This window comes from Lissotriton helveticus, chromosome 7 (genome assembly GCF_964261635.1).
Source record: "Lissotriton helveticus chromosome 7, aLisHel1.1, whole genome shotgun sequence".
NCBI lineage: Eukaryota > Metazoa > Chordata > Amphibia > Caudata > Salamandridae > Lissotriton > Lissotriton helveticus.
In genome coordinates this window covers 840,131,868-840,152,884 of record NC_136068.1, presented here as the reverse complement: position 1 = coordinate 840,152,884, position 21,017 = coordinate 840,131,868, and the positions used below count along the sequence as shown (strand labels likewise).

At 51.3% G+C, this 21,017-nt stretch overlaps 1 protein-coding gene across 3 annotated transcripts in view; it reads right to left on the bottom strand.

Moving 5' to 3' along the window:
* RUFY1 (RUN and FYVE domain containing 1) overlaps positions 1-21,017 on the bottom strand; it is a 594,809-nt gene that overhangs the window by 195,802 nt on the left and 377,990 nt on the right. For all 3 annotated transcript variants that reach the window (XM_078653337.1, XM_078653336.1, XM_078653338.1), the window contains one exon: positions 18,883-18,980. In XM_078653337.1, coding sequence (XP_078509463.1) covers positions 18,883-18,980 — 98 coding nt within the window. The remainder of the gene's footprint in view (positions 1-18,882; positions 18,981-21,017) is intronic.

Here is a 21,017-nt window from a genome sequence, read left to right as displayed (position 1 = left end):
AGGGTAGGCGTAAATCCCTGCGATCCTACGATGAGGCGGCGCGACTCCTCAACATTGCAGGCTCTCCACCGGGGACCCCCTCCAGGCGCCCTCCGAGCAAGAGGACACAGCTTACCCCGGACTGGACCACGGTGCCGAGGAGACAGCGTGCGACACCTGCTGACGTACCAACAACGAGCCAAGCCAGGCAGGAGGTCATTGCCCACATTAGAGCGCTGGAAGAGGCGGAGATCGACCGTGCAGACCGCTCGCCTACGGGACGGTCCTCCACACCGTGAGATGGACAGCATACCTAAGTCGCTCTACCTGAGGTACTGTTCTCTTATCCCCCTCCGGAGGGCGGGGATGGTTGTGGGACGGGAGGGGGGTGGCTTGGACTCCTGAACTCCTTTTGCCGGGCCTAGGAGGGTGGGGGCTCCATACCCTCTAGTGTTCCCGGCCAGCCATGTCCCACCGAGGCTGTCTCCTGGGGAGTGACATCCCGATGGACATTCAAACCCGAGGGTGTAGGATGCCCTACTGCGGAGACAGTGCACTTTGGCCCAGTTGGCCTAGTCTTTGCGGCCTAGGCCGTTGGTCCTTCAGATTGCTGAATGTTTGGCTTTCTTGTTCGACTTTCCTTTTTCTCTTTTTTCTATCTTTTCTTCCTTTCTCTGTTTGCTATGGGGGACAGGGGGTGGGGGTTGGGGCGGAGGGCGGGGGTGGGCCCTCTGGGTGGGGCTCTGGGATGGTGGGTGCTCTGCTGCGCGTAGCTCTGCGTACTGACCTTGGGGACCTCCATGATGGCGAGTGATTCGGCCAGACCCCTTAAGATTTTATCACTCAATGTTAAGGGCCTTAACTCGCCCAATAAGCGTCAACAGCTCTGGCATTACTTCCTGCAGCATGACCCGGACATCATTTTCATTCAGGAGACCCACCTTCTCCAGGCAGATACAAAACGCATGGCGCACCCTAGATACCCCCTCCAATTCTGGGCTTCGGCAGATACGAAAACAGCTGGGGTGGCGGTTTTGTGCAAAGCTGGCATCAGGCGGGGCACTGACAAGCTCTTCCGGGGTGGTGACGGACGCTTCCTCAAGGTTTCGGTCGAGGTAGGCTCTCGCCGTCTTACGTTGTGCAATGTGTATGCGCCCAACCTGGCACAGGATCGCTTCATTCGGGACCTCTTACATGCTCACGTCCTTCGGGGCGGACCCTCGCTCATCTTAGGGGGCGACCTTAATTTGGTGTGGTGCCCTGCGCTGGACCGGAGTGCGGGCTCCTTTCATGGATCGGGGGCGATGTCCTCAGCGCTGCGTAAACAGTTGGGCGACTTGGGTCTCTTCGACGCTTGGCGCTACTTCTTCCCCGACAAACGGGACTACTCTTTTTATTCGAGTGCGCATCGCTCTTATTCCCGCATCGATCACTTGTTCGTATCGCATGACCTGATATGTGATGTGGTGGATGTGGACATGTCGGACATTTCCATCTCGGACCATGCGCACGTGGAGTTACGCCTCCGTGACCTGCGGAGTGGTCCCCCCAGGGAACGAAAGTGGCGCCTGCCCCCTCACCTCCTCAGAGATACTGCGGCGGTAGATGACATCCGCACGGCCATCGCCTCCTACTTTGAGTTTAACGATCTGCCGGAAACGCCGTTCCCGGTAGTGTGGGACGCCTTCAAGGCTACTATTCGGGGTCATATCACTTCTCTTGAGATAGCGAGAGCGCGAGAAAGACGGGCAGTGGAGGAGGGCCTGGTGGTGGCCTTGAGGGAGGCGGAGGCGCGACACCAAGAGGGGTCCACTCTGAAAGCGCGGAGGCATCTGGCGAACCTGCGGGGGCAATTGCGCATGCTACGTGCGAACCGTGCGGAGAAATCTCTATTAGCATTAAAGCGCGTACATTTTGACGGTGGGGACAAGGTGGGGAAGCTTCTGGCGAGACGTCTGAGGGTCAAGGCGGCCAGATCCCACATAGCGAACGTGCTGCTCCCGGACGGGTCTCGGGCAACGGCGATGGAGGCTAAACTGCAGGCGTTCAGGGACTATTACACCTCCTTGTACACGGCAGATCCAGCCGGCGCTACCCCGCCGGAGGAGGTCCTGGAACACTACGGCGGGACGCGCTTGCATCCCGACGTGGCGGGTAGGTTGGAGGAGCCGCTTTCACTTATCGAGGTGACTGAGGCCATCAAGGATCTGAACTTGGGGAAGACGCCGGGCCCTGACGGCCTACCGCTTTCTTTTTACCGGATCTTCCGGGAGCAGCTAGGTCCTTACCTCCTCAGGCTTTTTGCTTCCTTCGATGGTGGCCAGGGTCCCTCCCCGGACATGGGGATGGCGGAAATAGCTCTAATCCCTAAGCCTGGGAAAGATCCGGCGCTTTGCTCGTCATATCGCCCGATTGCGCTGCTCAATACTGATTTTAAAATTTACACGAAGATGCTGGCCAAGAGACTTGACCCCCACATGCCGGAACTCGTGGACCCTGATCAGGTGGGCTTCATCCGGGGCCGCCAAGGGGCAGACAACGTGCGGAGATTGGCACACTTGGTAGGGAAGGTGCATCATTGGCACATTCCGGCGTGCCTCCTGTCACTAGACGCTGAGAAGGCGTTTGACCGCGTGGATTGGGGGTTCCTCCAGGCGGTCCTCTGCAGGATAGGTCTCGGCCCAAGGATGGTAGCCAGGATCATGGCACCTTATGTGGAGCCGAGGGCAAGGGTCAGGGTGAATGGGAGGTTGACAGATCCGTTTGCCATTGGCAGAGGGACACGGCAGGGCTGCCCTCTCTCGCCATTGCTGTTCGCCCTGGCGATTGAACCACTGGCGGACCTGATCAGGCGACACCCGGACATCTGCGGCGTTCAGATGGGGGGGCAGACCCATAAGGTGGCGTTATACGCAGACGACCTTATCCTCACTCTAACGGAACCGCAACGGTCCTTGCCGGCGCTTCATGAGGTGCTCTGTTCCTTCGAAGGCGCCTCAGGTTTAAAAATTAATCACGATAAATCGTGGGTGCTTAACCTCACGATCCCTCCGACCGAGGTTCCCCCCCTGGAGGTGCTGTGCCCCTACCGGTGGACGGACCAGCATATCCGATACCTCGGCCTCTCCCTGACTCCCTCTTTGAACGGCTGGTCGGCACTCAACTGGGCGGAATGCCGCAAATCAGTTCTCGCTGACCTGCAACGGTGGAAACCTCTTACCCCCTCGTGGCTGGGCAGATTGAATGCGGTCAAAATGTCTATCCTGCCCAAACTACTCTACCTGTTCCAATGCCTTCCTACGCCCATCCCTCTGCTGAAGATTAGAGCCTTGCAAAGGGACTGTACTAAATTCATCTGGGGGGGCAAGAGACCCCGCTTCTCCCAGACACTCCTCATGGCCCCGCGGGATCGTGGAGGGCTGGGATGCCCAAATCTGGTGGACTATTACTGGGCCACCCACTTGCGGTTTGTCATTGAATGGGGTGTTCGACGGAGTGAGAAGGGGTGGCTGCATCTGGACCGGGCGGTCACGGGTCGCACGATCTGGAACCTCGCTTGGACCCATAGGGCGGGAAGGGCCCCTAGCGCTTATTTGGCGGTTCCCACTAGAACGGTCCTGGACGTGTGGGACAGGGTGGCGGTGCGAAGGGGCCTGACGACTTTCCCCTCACCCCACACCCCCATAGAGGATAATCCGTGGTTCCCGCCGGCTAATCACACTACCGCCTTTCGCAGGTGGACGCGTGAAGACTGCAAAGTCCTTACGGATCTCTTTGACGGCAGCTCCATTAAGTCCTTTGGCCATTGTAGAGAGGAGTTCCATCTTCCCCCAGAGGCTGAATTACAGTTTCTGCAGTTGCGGCACTGGGCCCTGTCGGATGCGATGTACCCGGGGGCCACTCGGGCCTTCACCCCATTCGAGAAGCTGGCCCGCTCCGGTGCGGGCGCGAAGGGCCTTATATCAAAAATTTATCAGATTCTGCAACATCCTTCCGCACCCCCTGCACACCCGTATCAACGTCGTTGGCAGGAGACTCTAGGTGCTGATATTGACCAGGCGCAGTGGACCCGCCTCTGGAGGGATGTTCCTAAGGTGTACCGCAGTGTGCCGCAACAGGAAAATGCGTACAAGGTAATGACGCTGTGGTATTATACGCCCCAACGACTGCACAAGATGTTTCCCTCTGTGTCGCCCGGTTGTTGGAGATGCGATCATGTGCCAGGTGACTTCATGCACATTTGGTGGACCTGCCCAGTAATCGCTATCTTTTGGAAGGAGGTGTTGAGCCACATTCGGGGGGTGCTGGGATTTCCCCTGCCTGATGCTGCTAGCACGATACTGCTGGGACTCATGCCTGTTGACCTGCTGGCCCTGACCCGCAGTGATTGGACCTTAGCGATGCAAATGTTGGGTGCCGCCAGGCAACTTATTGCTCTATACTGGAAGAAGGTGGAGGCCCCCCCTCTAGCTGTGTGGTTCGGCAGACTGTGGCATGTCATTACTATGGAATTGCTCTCGGCCAGGCTGCAGTCTCGCACGACCCGCTTTGAAAAGGTTTGGAGGCCACTAGTGGCTTACCTTTGCAGGAGCGAATTCGCTAGGAATATGCCCCCATCGCTGCGAGCATTGCAATTGGTGGAAGATGCGGCGCTCCCCTATGCTCCTCGCAATTTGTAACGCCCCCACTGCAGCGACTGTCTCCTCTACTTCCGCCCTACTCCTCCCCTGCTCTTCTTCTCTTCACCTTCTAACCTCTGCTTTCCTCTTTTGACGGCCTTCTCTTGGGCCTCTGGTTGACTGTTGGGCCCCTGAGGCCGGTTACTTGTTTCTGTTTGATATGTTTGCATTTGCCCGCTCCGCGGGAAGATTTGTGAGGCGGGGTATCACTGGGGTGTGCCGGGCAGCGCTTTTTGACCCCCTTCTTGATCGACTTCGTGGGATCTTGCTGGACTTTGATGTGCAGATCGATGAGTGCGATTGGACGTTCCGATTTATGCAAACTTCGCACCACGAATTCTTTCACGCGGCCGGCCCCATGAGGGTTGTAGGCTTATCGCTGTGTCACTGTGACCCTTTTCTTATGTGTGTCTCGAACTGAGGCTTAATAAACAGAAGTTGAAATAAAAAAGAGTTGAATAGAGCAGAGCTCAATGGAGACTCCCTAGCACAACGTGCGGTAGAAAATCTGAGGCTCTGAGGTTCCTTCTGGAGGGTTCTAAGGGGTGAGGCACGTCTGATTGGCTGACGCCTAGAGTTTGGTCTCTTTTACAAAAAGAGGGTGATATGCTACAAAAGGGAATGAGGCCTAGGCCTTTTTCTTTCTCTTTTGTACCTACTGCTATGATATTTTTGTTACCGAGACTCCCATTCCGACGACGGGGAATGATATAAAAGCATGGGAATCTATGAAAGTTCCAATACTGGGGCAATTAGATGCAATTATGTGTCCATTCATTTAAAATGCACTTTAAATACAATAAGCCTTGCATCAATGTGTTCATGTCAGTGCTGCATTCAGTTTCCAGAAATTAGTTGATTACTTGCAACCCCAGCTTTCCAGCATTGGTATCTTTCATAGATGTGCGCGCTACAATTATTCTCCGTTGTCAAGCTGGAAATTTCCAGTAATTTTAAATGGTGATAAACAGTGATGAAATAGTGTTAGTCCCAAACAACAGTAATTTTTGGTAGACTATTCACCTCTATTGAAATACCCTGACCTTCAGCCAGTGAATTTAATATGCTGTGCATTTTAGTCCCCTTTGATGCTGACATAACTCAGATTTCATGACACAAGTGAACAACATACACATACAGGAAGTGAGCTTGGGAGGAGGGTGGATCACATGTGACTATGAAAGACACCAAAGCTGAAGACCTGGAGTCAAAGGAACAAAATTAGATCTTTTATAGATTCACAAGTGACATTCAGAATAGCGAGCAGTCAAATAAATATTGTTTTAAGTGGTAAACAGGCTCATCTTTTAATTAAACAATTTCCAAAGGACTGCATGCTCAGCTGAAGAGGCTGCTGCTGTATTCAAATGCAGGCAGTAGTGTTTCATAAACATGTACCTGTGTTTTCATGTTGCTGCGTGACATATGTCCAGGAGAGAGTCTCCTGCATGCAGAGTGTTGCGGTCTCGGACATGCTTTTTGTGGAGATACTAAGTCACTTTATCCTCTAGAGTGCATTTGGCTTTGTTATAACAGAACGTTATACAGGCTGCATGTGCCTGTCCTTTCATGTAGGTACAAAAGGGGGTGGTGATGGATGGAGCATCAGAACCAATCAAACACTCACACCCAGTCAAAAGATCTGGGTTTGATCCATCACCGTTCTTTAGCCCACTCTGCCACCCCAGTTCAGACATGGCTATATGCAAATCAGTCTTACCCTGTGCCTAATGGGAACAGTCCCGTCCGAACTGCCAAGCCATGCCTTCCCTGGACCGGAAACAAGCTTCCGAGGACCGGTTTCTGGCATTCCAGCCGTCTTCAGCCCGGCTTGCTTGAATCCAGTGGCAAAGTGAGCAAGGGACTCACGTCTGAGCATACTCTGCCACACTTATGGCGGCCAAAGCGGTACAAAAGGGGGTGGTGATGGACGGAGCATCAGAACCAATCAAACACTCACACCCAGTCAAAAGATCTGGGTTTGATCCATCACCGTTCTTTAGCCCACTCTGCCACCCCAGTTCAGACATGGCTATATGCAAATCAGTCTGACCCTGTGCCTCATGGGAACAGTCCAGTCCGAACTGTCAAGCCATGCCTTCCCTGGACCGGAAACAAGCTTCTGAGGACCGGTTTCTGGCATTCCAGCCGTCTTCAGCCCGGCTTGCTTGAATCCAGTGGCAAAGTGAGCAAGGGACTCACGTCTGAGTATATCCTGCCACACTTATGGCGGCCAAAGCGGTACAAAAGGGGGTGGGGATGGACGGAGCATCAGAACCAATCAAACACTCACACCCAGTCAAAAGATCTGGGTTTGATCCATCGCCGTTCTTTAGCCCACCCTGCCACCCCAGTTCAGACATGGCTATATGCAAATCAGTCTGACCCTGTGCCTCATGGGATTACAGCCGGGCTGAAGACGGCTGTAATGCCAGAAACCGGTCCTCGGAAGCTTGTTTCTGGTCCAGGGAAGGCATGGCTTGGCAGTTCGGGCTGGACTGTTCCCATGAGGCACAGGGTCAGACTGGTTTGCATATAGCCATGTCTGAACTGGGGCGGCAGAGTGGGCTAAAGAACGGTGATGGGTCAAACCCAGATCTTTTGACAGGGTGTGAGTGTTTGATTGGTTCAGATGCTCCGTCCATCACCACCCCCTTTTGTACCGCTTTTGGCCGCCATAAGTGTGGCAGGGTATGCTCAGACGTGAGTCCCTTGCTCACTTTGCCACTGGATTAAAGCAAGCCGGGCTGAAGACGGCTGTAATGCCAGAAACCGGTCCTCGGAAGCTTGTTTCCGGTCCAGGGAAGGCATGGCTTGGCAGTTCGGGCTGGACTGTTCCCATGAGGCACAGGGTCAGACTGATTTGCATATAGCCATGTCTGAACTGGGGTGGCAGAGTGGGCTAAAGAACGGTGATGGGTCAAACCCAGATCTTTTGACTGGGTGTGAGTGTTTTATTGGTTCAGATGCTCCGTCCATCACCACCCCCTTTTGTACTGCTGTCCTTTCATGTAGGCATATGACAGATATTCAGGTGGGAAGGATCAGAATAGTCTGCCCATCAATTGTTTGCAATCCTCGCTGAATATATGGATGATAAGGCCAAGGTCCTTCTGAACCTGAATGTGGCAGCCACAAGGAACCTCATGGAGATGCATTTCAAGCCTTGTTTAGCCAGGTTCAGGAGATATGCCATATTGTGATGTGGCAGTTTCGAAATAACATTCATCCTTTTACCACTGCACCATATGTAAAAACTCTTCCTCTTTATACTATATATCTTGTTAGATGGTTAGGAAGCAGGCTGCAAGGCTAAGTGATTTGAGATTGTGGTATGCGGAATCTTCAGAACTAACAGAGAATGTCTAACAGTTTGAGCACGTCGATGCACCAGCCCGGGTGAGGCCATGCTGATACTATCACAATTAAGTCTTCCTCAATTCTACGAGGATAAGTGTGAAACAGTGGAAAGGCATAGGCAGAGATGTTCACACATTGCCCATCAAGCCTTGTCACCGGAGCCGGTTTGCAAAGGCTCAAAATGTTTTGTTTCCAACCACCCATTTTCTTCTTTATAAAGAAGAATAGAGACTAAAGGAAAATATTACTTACCAGTATGCATCTGTTCTCAGCATGTAGAGCTGTAGATTCATATGCTTGTGCATTGATCGCCATCTAGTGTTTACCCTTTGCTTTTCTTCAGAGAAGTCTTTCCAGTCACGGGGTAGGTGACTCCTCACTTAGGTGATAGTGCGCATGGGCATCTACGCCATTGTTAGATTGTTTTCCAGCAGAGGGTGATAATGGAGCCAGAAAGAGTAGTTAGAAGGAGAAGTCCATTTATGTATGTATCTAAGGAAGACATAACTGCAACAGGTATAGGCACCCGAGGAGGTGGGTGGGCGTATATGAATCTACAGCTCTACATAACGAGAACAGATGCATACTGGTAAGTAGCATTTTCTGTTCGAGGCATATGAGCTTGTTGTGTGTCGATTTAGATACCGTATATAGATTTACCGATTTATGCCCTTATATAGGTACAATTCCCATTGCCCTTATTTAGGCATAGAAATCCAGTCCTTATTTAGGCATTGCTCATGCTGACCAAGTACAGGCATGGTCAACTACATCCGTTCATCTACGTCACAACGAGTTCTTGGAAAACCAGACTCTTAAGCCTTTAGGACTTTCCCTTGCTTGGATATTGATTTCTCCAAGAACTCATTTATTATGTATGAACATCTATTCCTTAGGGGTTCATTCATGGCGTTCTTATGCCCGACTTGTACGTCAATACTGACATTCCTAAACACCTTCAAGGTATAAATATACCTTCACTTACCATGTATGGTACACCATGGTTCAGCTGCCTACTTGCTCGCCACTGCAAGTTTGGAAGGAAGTTCAGTCCCCAACTGACGCACTGAACAGACGCTGTCATCCTCCTCGCAGAGAATCCAGCTCCAGTACGTTGCAACCATCAAAGTTGTAGTGTGTCCGCCGATACGCGTAGCTCCACAGTGTGACTGTGAAGATACGCGTGACTGTGGAGATACGCAGATCAGCGGACACACTACAACTTCGATGGTTGCAACGTACTACGGTTGCATCTTAAGGGTCACGGTAAAAGGAACTTACAAGAGGAGACTGTTGAAGAGTTGATTGTGTATAAGGTGACAGATCGCATACAGTAGGATCGCAAATGAAGGTCCACTGACTAGTTACGAATCACGTATAATGTGGACAGTCGTATTTGGAAAAGATTGGGTGTTATAGGAACAGACTGTGTTATCAATACTTAGAGGCACAGCGTTGACCCATTTCAGTGGACCGATGGTTGCCTACATGCAGATCTGAAATATATTGGACCTGCCAGACGCAGTGCCGGATATTAGGATCTTGCTTGTGACGTTTTTAGGACACTTTGAGCTGAGCTGGTTAGACAAATATCCGGACTAGGGTTCTTGCACATATTTCGTTACGCAGGAACAGACACGACACGTTTTCGATTCTGGCCTGTTGATTCTGTCGTTTATGCCTTGAAAAAGTCTAAGCAAAAGACGAAACACATGTCGGCTATCGTGTGCTGGGAATGTTTTTAAAAAAAATTTCACAACATGAATAAAGACTGCTGAACAGCATGAACAATGACCTTTCTGGATTTCTGTTTCAGATCAATATTGTTGTGTCTGATCCACTCTTAGCATAGGGATATATACCGAAGGATCCCACAAATCTAATCTTTACTGTTTATGGATCAATAATTGACTAAATGGTGTGCTGCCAGAGCCTCAGTTTTTTGTATAAATGGTTGCACATTGGTTTGTGCTAATAACACCTTTAGGTAGTAGGTTTTTGGGGCTAATTTAGCACTCGTTTGCAGAAATATAGCAAGCTATTTTGACTTCTCACGCCAAATTAATGACGGACTATAGTGTGTATATTGAATGTGCGGATATTTCCCTTTAAGGGAACACTACTACCTGTGTGTTTATGTCATAACTTGAATGGAGTCCGTTCCATCAGCTGCGACCGACAAGGGCGCGGGTATGTTCAACAGCCTTCCCCGAATGTTCCGGCCGAAGGTTTTCGAAAGTAAACAATACATGGAGAAGGGGAAACGCGGTCGATTAACAATACCGTCGAGGGTAGTGGATTGCACGTCTACGTGCTTGACATCCTGTTGTATGGCTCACATTTATTATTTTATTTTTGAAGTTTATAAAGCGTGCGGCTACCCCCAACGGGGGTGTCCCGGCGCTGCGGACAAACCGTCAACCAGAGGGGTACAGAGTGGTCTAGATATTGGAGAACAGCCAGCTTTTGAGTCTACTCCAGAACAGTGATTCTGATGTAGTGAGCCTGAGGTCTAGAGGGAGGCGATTCCAGAACTTTGCAGTGGCCACAGAATAAGCACGGCCCCCCGTTCTAGAACGACGAAAGCGAGGGGCATACAGGAGGCGGAGATGATTTGATCTGAGGGCACGAACCGAATGCACAAGTTACTACTTGTGTAACGATATATCTGTAAGAGACATTAGTTAGTGATAGATTCCTTACCTTAGAAGATCCCCAGACGTCAGACTGGATCCGGAATTTTTTTGCGCAGCAGTAACCTTGCGCGTCGGTAGGCGTCGTCTGCGGCTCCGCGTCCGTCGTGGGCGCCGTGATGACGTCGTCGGAGTACTTAGACGCCGCCTCCGCGTGCTGACGTCAGTTCTTACACACAGCTTTTCCGCACCAGAAGTGCTGAGCCATGTTAAAAACCAATACTGGTGCCATTGAAACTAGGGTCCTGAAAGGGGATAACCCTAACACTAGATATCGGTTCGCAGAACGGGGAGGATGGGTGGGTCGGTAAGGAATCTATCACTAACTAATGTCTCTTACAGATATATCGTTACACAAGTAGTAACTTGTGCATCTGAAAGAGGCACGTTAAGTGATAGATTCCTTACCTTAGAATAGATACCCAGCAATACCAACCCCGCTGGTGGGTCTGCGAACCAATAATCACACCAGAAAGAAGCCATCCCTCCGGACTTGGCTGTCCAGGCAGTAGTGTCTTGCAAACGTGTGCAGCGATGCCCACGTAGCCGCCTGACAGATGTCCTGTAAGGGCACTCCCCGGCCCAGGGCAGTTGTAGTCGCCGTGGCTCGGGTGGAATGAGCCCGCAATCCAACAGGGGGCTCCTTTTTTGCCAAGGAGTAACATGCCTGGATACACAAGATGATCCACCGAGAGATGGTCCTCTTGTGCACCGCTTTCCCCTTCTTAGCGCCTACGTAACCAACAAAGAGTTGGTCATCCACCCGGAACTGGCGTGTGCGGTCCAAATAGAATGAAAGCGCATGTTTTGGGTCCAGACAGTGGAGCCGCTCTTCCTCTTTAGAGGGATGCGGTGGCGGAAAGAAGGTGGGCAAGGTGATAGACTGCCCGATGTGGAAGGCCGTGACAACCTTGGGCAGGAAAGATGGCTTAGTACACAACACACCGGATGGACAGAAAGGAAAGGAGGAGTACATGAAAGGGCCTGGAGCTCACTCACTCTCCTGGCAGAGGTGATGGCAACCAGGAAAGCAGTCTTCAAAGTGAGAAGTCGGAGAGGACAGTTGTGAAGAGGCTCAAAGGGAGCGAACATCAGAAATGTAAGAACAAGGTTCAAGTCCCACTGAGGCATCACAAACGGAACAGGAGGGAACGTGTGTGTGATACCCTTCAGAAATCGATTTACAATAGGGGACTTGAACAAAGAAGGTTGATCAGGCAGCCTCAGAAAGGCTGAAAGGGCAGAAAGATAGCCCTTGATAGTGCCCAGAGCAGAGCACTGCTGGGCAAGAGAAAGAAGGAAGAGAAGAACCTCAGAGAGAGGATCAGAAAGAGGATCCACAGCCTTTGCTGTGCACCATGCCACAAATCTGTTCCATCTGCAGGCGTATACCGACTTTGTGGAGGGACGCCTGGCTGCCAGAATGACATTACAGACTTCAGGAGGCAAGTCAAATGGCCTCAACTGTCGCAGCTCAATCTCCAAGCATGGAGGTGGAGACTGGACAGGTTCGGGTGGAGGACCGTCCCCTGCTGCTGCGACAGAAGGTCCTCCCGAAGAGGCAGACGAACCGGGGGATCGACTGACATACTGAGTAGCTCTGGATACCAGTACCTTCGTGCCCAGTCTGGAGCCACAAGGATGATTTGGGCCCGGTCGCGCTTGATCTTCTTCAGCACTCTGGGCAGAAGTGGTATAGGCGGAAAGGCGTACAACAGACCGCAACTCCACTCGCGACGAAAAGCGTCTCCGAGCGAGTGCCGCCTTGGAAATTCCAACGCGCAGAACAGATGACATTGCGCGTTCTCTTCGGTGGCGAATAGATCTAACCAAGGCTCTCCCCACTGCTGAAAGAGGCCTTGCGCCACTTCCGAGTTCAGACGCCATTCGTGATCCATCATGCACCGATGGCTGAGCTCGTCCGCCCTGGCGTTCAGAGAACCTGCCAGGTGTTGAGCCACCACGGTCACGCCCTGGCGTTCCAGCCACTGCCAGAGGCGCAGAGCCTCCTGGCAAAGGGTCCACGACCCCACCCCGCCCTGTTTGTTGCAGTACCACATGGCGGTGGTGTTGTCCGTGAACACCTGCACTACACTCCCCCGGACAGAGGGGAGGAATGCCTTCAGTGCTAGACGAATCGCCCTCAGCTCCAAAAAGTTGATATGGAGCCGGGACTCCGCCAGAGACCAGAGGCCTCTGATCTCCGCCTCTCCCATGTGGCCTCCCCAGCCCTGGAGGGACGCATCCGTCACAACTACGTGCTCCGGTTGGGGAAGGGAGAGGGATCTGCCGCTGACCCAATCGCGGTCCGTGAGCCACCACTGCAGCTGTCTCGCAGTGCCCTCCGAGATCAGGACGTGGTCGGACAGGTTGCCCTGATGGTGGGCCCACTGAAACTTCAGGTCCCACTGCAGAGCCCGCATCCGCCACCTGGCGTGATGCACCAGAAGGATGCAGGAGGCCATCAACCCCAGAAGCCGCAGCGTCAACCTGACCGAGACCCGGGATAAAGGCTGAAAGAGTGGACTCAGAGCCTGAATATCCCGGACCCGCTGTTCAGGAGGATAAACCCGAAACTGCGCAGAGTCGAGAACCGCTCCGATGAAGAGGAGCTTCCGAGAGGGGCACAGGTGTGACTTCTGCACATTAATGGAGAACCCCAGCTGATGCAGGAGGTCTGCCGTTGTCTGGAGGTGGTTGACGACTGTCTGGGGCGAGCCCGTCTTCAACAACCAGTCGTCGAGGTAGGGGAAGACTGAAACCCCTAACCTGCGCAGATGAGCTGCAACCACTGCCATCACCTTTGTGAACACCCGTGGGGCGCTGGTAAGGCCGAAGGGGAGCACGGTAAACTGAAAGTGCTCGTGGTCAACCGTGAACCGCAGGTGGCGCCGGTGGGCCGGCAGGACGGGGATGTGGAAATAGGCGTCCTGCAAGTCCAACGCTACCATACAGTCTCCTGGGTCCAGGGCAGCTAAGACCTGAGCCAGTGTCAGCATCTTGAACTTCTCCTTCTGGAGGAAGCCGTTGACGTTCCTTAGGTCCAAGATAGGGCGTAGGCCCCCTTTGCCCTTCTTGGGTACCAGAAAGTAGTGGGAGTAGCAACCACACCCTACTTCTGGCCCAGGAACGCGCTTGATGGCCCCCTTGGCCAAGAGGGTCGTAACTTGCTCCTGTAGAAGCCGCAAATGATCCCCCAATACGCGGTGGTTCTGTGGTGGCATGGCTGGAGGGGTCGCCTCGAAGGGGAGGGAGTAGCCCCTTCGGACGATTTGCAGCACCCACCTGTCTGACGTGACAGTGCGCCAGTGGAGGAGGTGATGGCGACCCCTGCCCCCCCACTGGCATCACATGGGCCTGAAAGCACGGACTAGGTGGGTTTTGAGGCGGATGCTGCGGGGGAAGGTTTGGACTGACCTCGCCGTTGTCCCCGACCGCCGCCACGGTGGTTTCCACGGCCGCCACCGCGTTGGGTATTACCTTGCGGAGCGTGGCTGGCAGCACGTGTGGGTACACCCCTTCCGTGGCCACGAAAGGAGTGAAAGGCAGCCGATTGCTGGCGCGGGGCCGAGAGGCCCAAGGACTTGGCCGTAGCCCTGGAGTCCTTAAAGCGCTCAAGCGCATGGTCTGCCTTGTCGCCAAAAAGGCGACGGCCATCAAACAGCATGTCCATGAGTGTGTTCTGGACATCAGCCGATAAGTTGGCGGATCTCAACCAGGCGTAGCGACGAACCGCCACCGTCGTTGCCATCGCTCTGCCCAGAGAGTCGGCGGTATCCAGTCCACACCGGATAGAATAACGTGCCGCATATCGGCCTTCCACAAGGGCTTGGCCGAGTTTAGCCCGTACCTCCAACGGGCATTCTGGCAGCACGTCCGCGACCGTATCCCACAGAGAGTGGGTGTAGCGGCCCAAGAGGCATGCGGTGTTGGAAGACCGCAGTCCAAGACTCAGGGAGGAGAATACCTGTTTGCCGTATTGCTCATACCTCTTGGATTCCCTGTCACGTGGGGCCGACGGGAATGCGGTCTGGGAATTGGAGGCCTGGATCACCAGGCTCTCAGGGGTGGGGTGGGTGGACAGGAAACAAGGGTCGCCCGGGGCCGGGCGGTGGCGTCTGGCCACGTTCCTGTCTACAGGCGAACCTGTAGCGGGCCTGGACCAAGTGCCCAAAAGAACGTCGATTAAGGCCTCATTAAACGGCAGCAGAGGCTCAACCGAGCATGACTGCGGTTTAAGGACCTCATTGAGGAGGTTAGTCCTCGCGGCCGCGACGGGGAGCTCAAGGCCCAAGGCCTTGGCCGCCCTCGTCAACACCACACTGTAGGTTGCCCCCTCCTCCGTAGCCACGGTAGGAGGTGAGACAAAGCCAGTGTCCGGCGAGGTGTCCAGACCACTGGCATCCCCAAGTCCACCTGTCCAGTCCTTCTGGGACTGACATTCACGTGTCAGAGGGTCCTCAGACCCCTCTCAATACTCCTCATCACCCATCTCCTGGTACTCAGGGTTAACAAATGATGGGGCCGGTTCATGGAAAGTGAACTCTCCGAACGGCGTCGAAAGCGGCGTCCAGCGGCGCCGTTCCGTCGCCGGAACCGGGTCGAGGGAGGCATCGGGGGCGGCGCCGCCCGAAGACGGCGCCGGGGGTGACTCCTGAGGGACCGGCGCCGGCAAGGTCGTCAAGTCCACCGGCGACGACCCGGATCCGGAACTGGATCCAGTGGGCCTGGCGGCGCCGGAGCCGAAGCACCCAGCGGCGTCAGGGCCGAAGCCCCCGACCCGCTAGGGCCCCATGACGGGTCCACTAGGCCCGAAGGCGTCGCGGAGCCCGTCGGGGGAGTGAGGGACCTCATGGCCATGAGGAACCGCTCTATCTCCTCCGGCGTCAGGCGCGGCCCAGGGACCGGAGGGTATGGGGCCGGACGCGACGCCTGCGACTCCGACGGAGCCGTGTGGGCGGTGCCACCTGAACCCCCGGCCGCGTCGCGCGAGCGTCAGAGGGGGGGGGGGGGGGGGGGAGTCGGAAGAGCGATGACGTCTCTTCGACTTCTCGTGCTTACCTGACAACTTCGACCCTGAGGAGTGATGTCGACTCCCGGAGCTCCGATGGATCATCTCCCGCGACTGGTCTCTCGACCTCCGTCCGGACCGGGACCGTTCCTGGCACGGGGCCGACTGCCGGAGTTCGAGCCGCTTGCGGGACCGCTCCCGCCTAGCCTTCGAAGTCAGGGCCCAGCAGTCGGAACAGGTCTTGTCGTCGTGGTCGACGCCGAGACAGTGGAGACACCGATGGTGAGGGTCGGTGACCGACATCAGTCGGTCGCAATCCTCACAGGGCTTAAAACCTGGCATCCCTACCGGCACCGTTCGGAGTCGAAGACTTCTAAAAAGAATGATCAAAAGAGACCAAAAAGTTTAGTCAAAAAAGACTAAGGTACCACTTTTTCCGGATCTGCGCTGCTGGCGCGGAAAAAAGAAGAACTTACGCCAGCACGCGGAGGCGGCGTCTAAGTACTCCGACGACGTCATCACGGCGCCCACGACAGACGCGGAGCCGCAGACGACGCCTACCGACGCGCAAGGGTACTGCTATGCAAAAAAAATCCGGATCCAGTCTGACGCCTGGGGATATTCTAAGGTAAGGAATCTATCACTAAAGTGTCTCTTTCAGATGGACAGGTTTAAGCCTTTGTCTCAAATAGGCAGTGCCTATTCTCACATGAGAAGAAACTGTAGGATCTCCTCTTGTAGCTCTTGAAAGTGCACATAATGTCCTTTGCAGGGTATGTCTTGATCCACCATCTGAAGTACCCAATGGTTGGATGGGATGTTTACCTATTCAGAGGCAAAATATGAGATTCTTCCCTTGGCTCGAAAGGAGTTTAATGGTGTGGACAGGAGTAGTGAATCACATGGCCTTGGGGTCTTCTTGTGAAGATAACGGAGAGGCTCCTCTTTTGACCTGGGGATCTTTGGCAAGGCTTTGACTGTTGACCTCTCCTTGAGAAATATCCCTGAGTGTAACTGTAATGTCAATATGGGTGGTTCTGTCTACTCAGACCGCCATACTGAGAGGAGGTACTCATACAACTGGGATCTCTTGGTGCCTCAAAAGGGATACCCCAAAGAATGCCTGAACTGCAAGGCTCCCAGGAAGCAGATAGTGTCAGTGTCTGTTTTGATGGTCTGTAAGGGTTAGTTGATGTGCTTTCCGAATAAGATGCTACCATCAAAGGGTATGTCAAGAATCCTGGCCTGCACCCCTAGCAGTGTTGATAATCACTGCCAATGCATTTGCTCTTTCTTGACTATCAACCTTGCCTCACTGCTCCGGTCTATTGGAATCAGGTCTATCATGCTTATCTTGAGGGACAGAGATACAGGTGACCGGGTTTATTGAATTTTCTCTGGGCTGCAGCAGCAATGAAAGAGTCTGGTTGATTTTTGGTGACCCATGAGGCACGTTTCTGCTCTGCTAGTGCTCTATATTTTTTCTCAGAGCAATATATAACTGGCTGCTTGACTTGTAGACAGTGTCTTCCTGAGATTCAACCTCTCTTTTCTTTAAAATTGTAATGGACTTTACTTATTTCTTTGGTTGCTTCTGTAAAGGAACCATTGTTGCCCCTTAGGTTGCCACGAGTAGGACAAATCTGTTGCTTGCACTATTTAAAAAGGAATGGATATGTAAAATGTTGTCTCCAAGAGACTAGAGCTGTGTTTTGTCTAAATATTGGGGCGACACTCAGTTTATCTAGCTATTGTCCTCATGATGATGCTGATCTTACTACAATTCCTTCTCATCTTTCCTCTGTCCATCATAGTCTTTCCTCATGTCTTGGGGGTAGTATGAACTCCAGAGTGTGGAGGTGAGGAGGCTGCATGGGTTGTATAAATTGTGATGGTAGCAGCTGCACTTGAGGTGGCCTATAATGCAGGGGTTCAGGGACCAGTTTTTTGAAGTTTCCCTCATCTGTTGTGAAGAGTTGAGAAAATTTAGAGGCAACTTCATCCTTAGTAGGTTTTGGTATTGATGTCTGTAACTGTAGTGGAGATCATAGTCTCATGTGATGACTATGTGAACATGTAAGCACATCCTCAGGCACGTAGATCATATAGTCGTCTTGAATCTTTCACATGTAATGAAGGTCATACTCTTTCTTGACAGGATCTTTTCCCATTCTAGAGGCATGACTGGGCACTTCATTAGAAAATTTCAAATCAGCAAGCTCTAAATGTTTATTTTTCTGCCCCCGCCTTGTGGAAGTGCTTGAAAGAGCACTGCACATAGAAACATCACCTAACAAGGAGGAATCTGCCCTTTTGGAGGAGCAGTATCCTCCTTGAGGCAGAATCCCTTTTTTTCCTGAAGAAAAAGGGCCACCTTTCTGCAAGATCAATACTTTTTGAGGAGAACTCTCATCTTCATGCATGTCTGTCATGTTGACAGTTGTACTTTTACCCTGGTCCAACAATAAGTCGAATAGCTTCCAAAACATTAATTGTACAGCATAGCTGACGCAAGGGCTGGCAGACAACCAGGGAGTTTAAGAAACCTTAGAAATCCAGTCAAATGTAAGAAATCTGTCAGGCAGAGCAGAGCTTTGTGTGGGGAATCCCACACACAATATGCGGTAGAAATCTAACTTATTTTGGCATCTAGGAGGTATGTAACGCTGAGCATATTTACCTCGCTAGTTGACATTGGACACATTTCAAATGAGGTGAATGTGCTACTAAATAAACACTGTCATTTGGTCATATGGCTATTTTAAGACAGTTTATTGCCGTTTAAAATTACAACAGATTCCTAATCTGACGTTGAGAATGATTCAAACTTGTGAATCTAATAAACATCTAATGGTGGAAAATGTGCTGATACGACCAATGTCTTAAACTGAAAAATAAAAAGAATATGACATTCCGTCTTACGATAATGGAAGCAAAGCACTCTACAGATCAATGCTAGGCTGGCGAAAGTGAAACTCGCTACAACAAATTCTGCCCTTAAATGGTGAAAAAGAACACCCCATAATAAAGTTAATATGTCTACATTAGACATTTACGTTATACAACGGACACACAATCACATAACTAAAGACATTTCTTGAAACAGTTAAGTAAAATAAATAAATTCTTATTTACATATTGGTTGCTCATTAAAACTTACGTTTCTTCTAGCTGTTTTGATGCAGATCCATTCTGATTTGATTTGGCTTCTAAGGAAGCTATAATTTCACTTTTTTGATGTAATGCAGTTTCAGCATTCTGTTGAAAGATTTTTGGGGATAACCGAAGTTAAATAATTAATACTATGGCATATAATCAAGAAAGGTACGTGAAACAAAACCACACTGAGAATTGGGAACTTTTCTTTTTAAAAAAATATGCTAAATAAAACTTTACTTTGACAATTTCAAACAATTCCTTAAGCACTCACCAAGCATCAAACACCCCTTATCAGAAGTCAGATGCCTGTAGTGCCAGTTGGACGATCTACCAGGGGAAATGCTTCAAATTTTGCTTGAGGAAAGCATGTCAAGGAATCGGGTAAATAAACTTGACAAGTTACACAGTCCCTGGTGATCAAGGATCATGAAAGAAAAATCCATGACCTTGACACTCTAAAGTCTGCTGGGTGTGTTTAATGTAGTGGGTCATGTGATGCTGGTAAGTTGTCTTCAGAGACCGATAGACATTACTCCTTACAGAGGATTACATCCTTTGTAGAAAAATAGTGCAACATGTGAGGAGTGGGGTATATGCCATTAATGAGAGTGGGGGTCACCAAGGGTATCACAAGTCTTTTGGAATGTGTTAGGGCTTGTGGAGGTATCAAGGGCAATATGTACAACCGAATTTTGAATGCGCAAACGTGTTATCAACCAGATTGCACATGCAAAAACGAATAGGGCCATGTACAATTGGGAAGGGGCATTCCCTTCCTAATTGCGACTCACTACCCTATGTAAGAATGTTTTGCAACTGCAGTCGCAAAACACTCACAATTTACCGCCCTCTTCAAGAGGGTGGTAATGCATTCGCAAAAGGGAAGGGGTCCCCAGGGGACTCCTTCCTCTTTGCAAATGTAGGGGACAATAGGGGCAGGAAAACAGGCTGCATTAAAAAAAACACTGCTTTATTGAAAAGCAGTCCCAGACATGGAGGTCTGCTTAGCCCAGTAGACCACAATAGCAGGGAGGGCCAGCCATTCCTAACGGGGTCGCAAATTACGAATGCCTCATGAATATTGATGAGGCATGCAATTTTGCGACCCAATTGGTAATCGCAAACAGTGTCTCTGACGCTGTTGTATATGGCATTTAGCGACTCGCAAATTGCGATTTGCAATTAAGAGCAATTTGCGAATCGCTAAATGCCCTGGTTGTACATCAGGACCCAAATGTACTTTGTGTGGGTGACTTCTGTATAAATTATACTTGCCCTGTAAGAGGCACAAGGTCTTAAGAGAGTCTTCAGGTGGAAAGGTGCTTCACTCTTCATGATGAAGATGATGATGCTCCTAGGGCTTACAAAATACAGGTAAAAAATGGGCAGAAATCTGCTTAGCTTCTACAAGCTTCAGTTGATAAAGGATCCAGGGAAAGGGTTAATTGGACAAATGAAGAAATAAGAGCTATCTAAATACCAGACACACAGAATTCCTTTTTGTAAGCTTAATACTCGGAAGAAAATCTGACAACTGGAGCCTCTGTGGGGAGTTCAAGCTCTGAGCCGCCTCCCTGGCCAAGACTCAGATCAAAGTTAGGTGAATATGCTGTTTTAATGTGTGAAGTGCTATGTTAACCTTGATTACTAAGGGCGCCCAGTCTTGTGACTGGAAGGAAAATGCTACTTACCAGTATGCATCTGTTCTTGGCATGTAGAGCTGCAGAGTTGTACACTATGCATAGATTGCCACCTAGTGGAGGGCCTGGATGTTTGCAGTTTGTTGTTGACCTGAAAAGTTCTTTGGAAGTCACGAGATAGGTGACTCCTCCTTAGGACCACATTGCGCATGGGCATCGGCTCCGTCCCCAGATTGTTTTTCGCCATTAGGGAAATGATGGAGCTTTGCAAGTACAGGAAGGATGCCCGTGTAATTTGTATCTAATTAAGATAATACTGGAACAGACAAGGGTAGCCGGGGAGGCGGGTGGGCGTGTACAACTCTGCAGCTCTACATGCCAAAAACAGATGCATACTGGTAAGTAGCTTTTTCCGTTCGAGGCATATGAGCTGCAGATTGTACACTATGCATAGATTATATAGCAGTACCCACTCTTAGAGGGGACCACCCCTATC